This window comes from Sinocyclocheilus anshuiensis, unplaced genomic scaffold (genome assembly GCF_001515605.1).
Source record: "Sinocyclocheilus anshuiensis isolate Anshui unplaced genomic scaffold, SAMN03320099.WGS_v1.1 scaffold432, whole genome shotgun sequence".
NCBI lineage: Eukaryota > Metazoa > Chordata > Actinopteri > Cypriniformes > Cyprinidae > Sinocyclocheilus > Sinocyclocheilus anshuiensis.
The window spans coordinates 1,531,538-1,538,477 of NW_015557124.1; the positions used below are offsets into that span (position 1 = coordinate 1,531,538).

Sequence of the window (6,940 nt, forward strand, 5' to 3'; positions counted from 1 at the left end):
CACCACCTGGTCCCTGCGGCCCGCTTCAAGACAACATCTACTTCCCAAAACTGCCATTAGACACCGTATGTACTGCAGTAAATGATCCTACATTCAATTAGTTATAAAAGTGAATTGTAATGACTACAGCAATCCACAGGTGTTAACAACATATTATATATATGTATATATACAGCAATTAAAATAAGTATTACACACGTTACCATTGTTCTCAGTAAATATATTTCTAAAGGTGCTGTTGACATGCAATTTTCATCAGATGTCGGTAACAACCCAAGTAATCCATACATATAAAGAAAACAAAACAAATAAGTTCAGAAATTAAGTTCTGTGTAATAAAATGTAATGACACAGGGAAAAAGTATTGAACACATGAAAAAAGGGAGGTGCAAAAAGGCATGGAAAGCCAAGACACCAGCAGAAATCTATCAGTAATTAGAAAGAAATCCTGCCCCTAGTCAGTAATATTAGCTGGTTTAGTCCCAACTGATGGCCTATTAAAAAGGTGTCTCATTACCAACGTGTCACACAAGAAACATTTCATGATGGGTAAAAGCACAAAAGTGACAGTAAAGAATGTTACAATGTTACAAAAGATTTCTATTTCAAATAAATGCTGTTTTTTAAACTTTTTTAAACTCATCAAAGAATCCTGGAAAATAAAATGTATCAGTTTCAACAAAAATATGAAGCAGCACAACTGTTTTCAACACTGATAATAATCAGAAATGTTTCTTGAGCAGCAAATCAGCATATTAGAATGATTTCTGAAGATCATGTGACACTGAAGACTGGAGTAATGATGACTGGGTAATTTTCACTATTCAGTGAGATTCATCAAGATTAATTTGAAATACAAAAAAAACGAATGATTTGCACACAAACCGTGACAGCACAAAAATATGCTTCATTTATGAGCTATCATTATTATCTGCTTTAGAGGCATTCAGTTAGGTCTGCATGAACTCTGAACGCCCGTCTTTCACATTCACACATCTCCTTTCAAATTAATGCTTTTAGATAGCAATTAGCATAATTTAACACATTTTACAATATGTAAATGCTGTTCACAGAATTATACAATCAAACTAAGTGAAACTGCACAGATTGTGTGTGGACCGCGCTATATGTATTTTAAACACCTACTGTAGCGAAATTGAATATGATGACGTTTGTTTTGAAACTAAATTGATTAAAGCGTGTTCAGCATTAGATATAAAGCAGGATCCGCCACATTTCCTCTTCCCAGGCTCTCGCTGCCAGAAGTCCAGCGTGTCTTTGGGTTAGTGTGCACTAATGCAGTTGTGATGTTTCTTTGGTTTCCACCGGCACACAATCTCATTTATATTTTGGTGAGTGTGTGTTACTGTAGTTATCATCCGCCGGCTCAGCATGTATCTGCCTCCTCCTGCAGATCAACAACCTGTGCCAGAGGTTTAGAGGGGTTTTGCAGGTTCTGGCATGAAGCGGTGCCAATTCAATTCATAGAGAGAGAGATACAGCTGCACAATATCTAACGTGTCCATCCTGAGTGTGTTTAGTGGTGGGAATTTCTACAGGAATTACCTTGGATTTTATCAATTCATTTAATGCGTTTTATTTAAGTGATTTTCTACAGAGCTGTGCAAGTTTTGTGTCTCGTAACTCTCAGCACGTTACTTCACATACACTAAAATAATTTAAACTCCAATCAATATTAATTTGTTTATTTGGTATCTTGAAGCTGGAAGCTTGTTTTTGCCACAGGATTAAAAACTTAATAAATAAATATAATAAATGACTTTTCGTGAATTTTTATCTCACAATCTTGACATTTCAAGTCAGAATTTCAAAATATAAACTCAATTGTGAGAAAACGTCTGAATTGCGAGAAAAAAGTCTGTATTGTGAGATATAAACTCAGAATTAAGAGAAACATAATTGCAAGAAAAGCTAGGAAATTAAGAGAGATAAAAGTTAGAATTGTTAGAGTTGAGATATAAACTCCAAATTATGGGGAAAGTCATAATTGTGAGATATAAACTCAGAATTATTAGAAAAAAGTCTGAATTGCGAGATAACTCAGTGTTAAGAGAAAAAGTCAGAATCATGAGACGTAAACACAAAGTTAAAAGAAAAACTCAGAATGACGAGAAAAAGTCTGAATTGCGAGATATAAACTCAGAATTGTGAGAAAAACTCAGTTAAGAGAAAAAGTCAGAATTGTGAGGTATAAACTCAAAGTTAAGAGAAAAAGACTGAATTTCAAGATATAAACTCAGAATTGAAAATAAAATTAAGAATGGCGAGTTTATATCTGACAATTCTCAGTTTATATCTCAGAATTCTGATTTTTCTTTCTCAGAATTGCAAGTTTATAACATGCAATTCTAAAAAAAAATAAAAAATTTAAATCTGAATTGTGAGATAATAAGTCACATTTACCTTTTTTACTTTCTTTTTATATTTTGGTGGAAACAAGCTTCCATAAATTTGGTACATAAAAATAAGAGGGATAAATGCACAGTTGCCATAATATCTAAATAAACCCAACATGTGTGTACAAAAACAACTAAACGTGGACCTGCTTCATGCTATATAAACTATTTAGCACCAAATCAGTCCAAGGGCACGTTACAAAAGCCTTTACGGCTGTTCTGCATGAAAAACTGTCAAATTACTGCATGTGAATATGGCAAAAACTCTATATGACATTTTGTCATGAATGCCATTGCATTGATGTGTTATGACTTGATTACCGTGGTAAAGTGGCTGATTGAACAGTTAATCAGGTAAACCTCTTCACCAGCTCTACTGTTCGGAATCACATCATCATCATCTTTACTGCACTGGTCACGAAAAACCAGCGAATGCCAGAAGACAATATGAGAAAAGTGCATAAATAAGAGCTTTTAATAGCTAAAAGCTTTTCTGATTCAAAGTTTTGACATGATAATTCAGGCCTTTCAGGTTTGGACGCTGCAGTGATCAGTCTTTTGTCTATATGCTTTACCTCACCGTCTGGTTTTAATTGTTCTGTTGCAATTGTTCAAACCTCTTTTAAGAGTTGATCTGGAAAAGCACAAACAATACAGCATCTGTTTCTAGGCCTTAGGTTAAATTATGGAAAGATTAGAATAGACATTGGACTTATTATTAACCGCACAGTAAAGACACAGCATTATATGATTTCACACACGCTCAAGTCTTTCCATCTGCTTACAGCCCTGCAAAGTTGAGCTCACACACAGAAAACAAACTACCTGCTTGTCAGATTGAGCAGTATCATGCTAAAATTATGGTAATGCCATGGTTATTTAATAGTAGTTACTGTAGTACTGTATTTACAACGTTATCAAATGATTACCATATTCATATAACACTTCCTAATAAAGTGCTGTGGCAGTACCATAGTACAACAATCATATCAGATGCATGCCCAAAAACAAATCATTTTCCTTAAGTTTTCTTTCACCTTGAATTTATAAAAGTACTGCGGTAGTCCCACAGTAAAATTATGGTATCAGGTGTTAATACCATGGTACACAACCAAAACATGGTAATATCATTGATTTAAGTTAATTATTTTTCTTTTGCCTTGAATTTACTAAAATTGCAGTGGCAGTACCATGGTAAAATGATGATATCAGATGCTAATACCATGGCACTTTAATATTTACCACGGTAAATGTCCACAAACATGGTAATGCCATCATTTTTTGCATGATTGTTTTTCACCTTGAATTTACAAAAGTATTGAAGCATTACCATGGAAAAATGATTGTATGAGACACTAATACCATTGCATTTTAACATTTTGCATGGTACATGACCAAAACATGGTAATATCATTGTTTTCTATAAGTTTATTGTTTTTTGCCTTGAATTTGCCAAAAAAAAAAAAAAAAGAAATTTGGCAGTACCATGGTAAAAGTATGGTACCATAAGGTAATGCTTCAAAGAATACTATGATGTGTTGATCATGGAGTCAGATGGCTTCATTACTGTCTGGTACTGTGGTAGTACTACGGTAAAATGATGGTATCAGATGTTAACACCAAGGTACTTCAATATTTTCCATGGTTCATGTCCAACACCACCATTTTCTGTACGTTTATTATTTTCTATTACTACTGCTATTAAATTTTCAAATAGTTGTATCTCAGCCAAGTATTGTCCTATCCTAACAAATTTCCCTTACGACTGGTTTTGTGGTCCATGGTCACATTTAACTTTTGTTTCACATAAAAATTTTTTACAAAGCCCTTAAGGGAGGCGTTTCCACCCACTCTACCCTAACCATGGTACATGTCCAAAACATTGTTACATTTCTGTAAGTTTAATGGTTTTCGCCTAAGTGACAAAACACTATGGTAATAATAGCATTGTAAAATTATGGTATGCCATGGTTCAACCTGCTCAAATTATTGCACCAGATGGTATTACCATGTTAGCCTCAAAGAATACCACATGCTATTTGCGTCTTACCTCTTCACCCTGATGATCTGGTCTCTCATGGGCTTTATATCTTGGAAGCTCTGCTGGTTGACCAGGCTGTAGACCAGGATGAAGCCCTGGCCGTTCTTGATGTAGAGATCCCGCATGGACGCGAACTGCTCCGTCCCCGCCGTGTCCAGGATCTCCAGCACCGACGGCGACGAATCCACCTCGATCTCCTTGCGGTAGAAGTCTTCGATGGTCGGGTCGTACTTCTCGATGAAGGTCCCGGTCACGAACTGGACCGTGAGAGCGGATTTGCCGACCCCTCCGCTGCCCAACACCACCACCTTGTACTCGCGCATTGCGCACGGATGAGAACCGACGTGACGCGCGTAATGGAGCCAGCTAACAGTGTCCAAACCGATCAGATGCGACGGGAAACTTGCCTTGAATATCGCAGAAGTCGAGCAGACGCGGAGCCATGGCTGGCTGTATTGCAACACTCACCATAGAGACAAATAACAGAGGCGCACAAAGAGCCAATGCGCGGACTTCATGGCATCTCTAGCCACCTCGAATAGCCAGAACCTAACAGCTGCTTGGAGAAATAATCTTTTAACATGCATTTGCGTGCATTTTAGGTTATAAAAGCGCGTCGCGCCCCGTCAGGGCGAGCATGTAAGGCATCACGCGTCCCCACCGAGCGTCATTTGGAGATCCTTAAGGACGCTGCTGCATTTCAGAATAGCTATTCTTCTGTATCTTACAGCATCCTCAACCGCCATACTCTCGGGTGGAGACCTTCTGAAGCCAGAGCACATCGTCTCGGCTCGAGGATAGGAGTTTTGTTGCGGGATTGATGCGCTGGGCGATCAATGGGCGCGGAGGAGCGCCGTAAGCCACGCCTGCTTGTCTTAATAAGGCGATGGTGAATGTGGTGGGCGGGACTTCCGCTCTTAACTGCGACGCGAATGGTTACAGCGCCAGCTGTGCGACCAATGAGGGACGGCGGCAGGGAGCGTGTCGATAAATGATGCTGGGGATGCTGTTCCGATGGCAACAGCGCGTCGCCTGCATCAGCACCTGAAATAGACCGCACAGGGATGCGGCCATTGTGTGCGCTGATGGAGGCTGGAGGTCCGCAGTGGTTCTTAAGTATTTGAATGCTTGAATGTCACTCATTCGATCAGCTGATGCTCTTGCATATTCCACTTTGACAAGGTCATTTAGTCACATAGTCTTTGTTCAACACTGCATCCAGTATTTTAGTTTTTCAAACGGATCAATGTTTTGCTTGAATAGTGTGCTTTCTTAACATGGACAAGTTGCATTTATTTATTTTTTAAGATGTTGTTATCCAATACAATGACATTCATACATTTTTAAGCATGTCTTTATGTAATCTACAGGGTTGTGCAGTTCTTACCTCTTAATAAATTATCCATGTCCACATGTCAGGCCTACAGCTTTCATGTCTGCTGGCTTGAGTTACATCAGCGGTAAAACATATCTATAATGCATCAGCAGTTCACGGAGTATAAATCCAAGTGAGTTTTGTACAAAGAACAATAAATTGTCCTAATAAATCAAAATTAAATTAAATGATGCTACAACAAAGTGCATTGATTTAGGGAATAGTTCAGCCAAAAATGAAGAATCAAGTCATTATTTTGTTCACCATAATGTCTTTCCAAAATTGTGTTTTGTTCTTCCATGCAACACAAATCAGAAATGGCTGGTTGTTGTTTTGCATGCAATTAACATCTACTCAGGCTTGTTTTAAGCTTCAAAAAGGACCATATGTAACATAAAAATATAATACAATATAATACAATTAATATTAATTTTTGCATTGACTTCATTTTAATTGTAAGAATTAATAACATATAGCTTGTCTGAATGCAGTATCACAACTGTACAGTACAGTACACTTGCACAACTAATACAAGAGCACTCAGTTTTAAATTATTCAAATAATACCATGGTATTTATGTCACAGTAATTTTCTACCATGGTAACAAGATGGTATCAGATGATAATGGTATAGTATTGAATGATAACCATATACCATAGTATCACCATTACATACAACATTTTATCAGTAAAAACCAATTGGAAACTGTCTGGAGACAGCTAATTTCATTTTTTTAACATTTTCACTTTGTCGATAACATGGTTTTATATTATTATAGTTAAGTAAAACACAAAAATAAATAAAATAAATGCTAACTGAAATTAAATCTAAAACTATTTCAGCTAAACCTCTCTCTCTATATATAAATATAAAACCTCTAAAATGACATAAACAATGAAATAATGAACAAAAAGTAAAATTAAACAAAATTACTAAAAGTTTAACTTAAATATAAATGAAGATGGAAAATATAAAAGAAAAAAAGTTTAAATTAACAGTGCAAAAAGAGGATGGAAACTTGGCTATTCCAAAGAGAAAAAAATAAAATAAAATAAAAAGAATAATAATAATATTATATATATATATATATATATATATATATATATA

The 6,940-nt window shown here is 36.2% G+C and overlaps 1 protein-coding gene across 1 annotated transcript in view; it reads right to left on the reverse strand.

Annotated features, from left to right (window-relative positions):
* LOC107677848 (ras-related protein Rap-2a) overlaps nt 1-5,293 on the reverse strand; it is a 17,957-nt gene extending 12,664 nt beyond the window's left edge. The window contains exon 1 of the mRNA XM_016472909.1: nt 4,468-5,293. Coding sequence (XP_016328395.1) covers nt 4,468-4,781 — 314 coding nt within the window. The 5' untranslated portion in view covers nt 4,782-5,293. The remainder of the gene's footprint in view (nt 1-4,467) is intronic.
* Nucleotides 5,294-6,940: the final 1,647 nt, after the last annotated feature.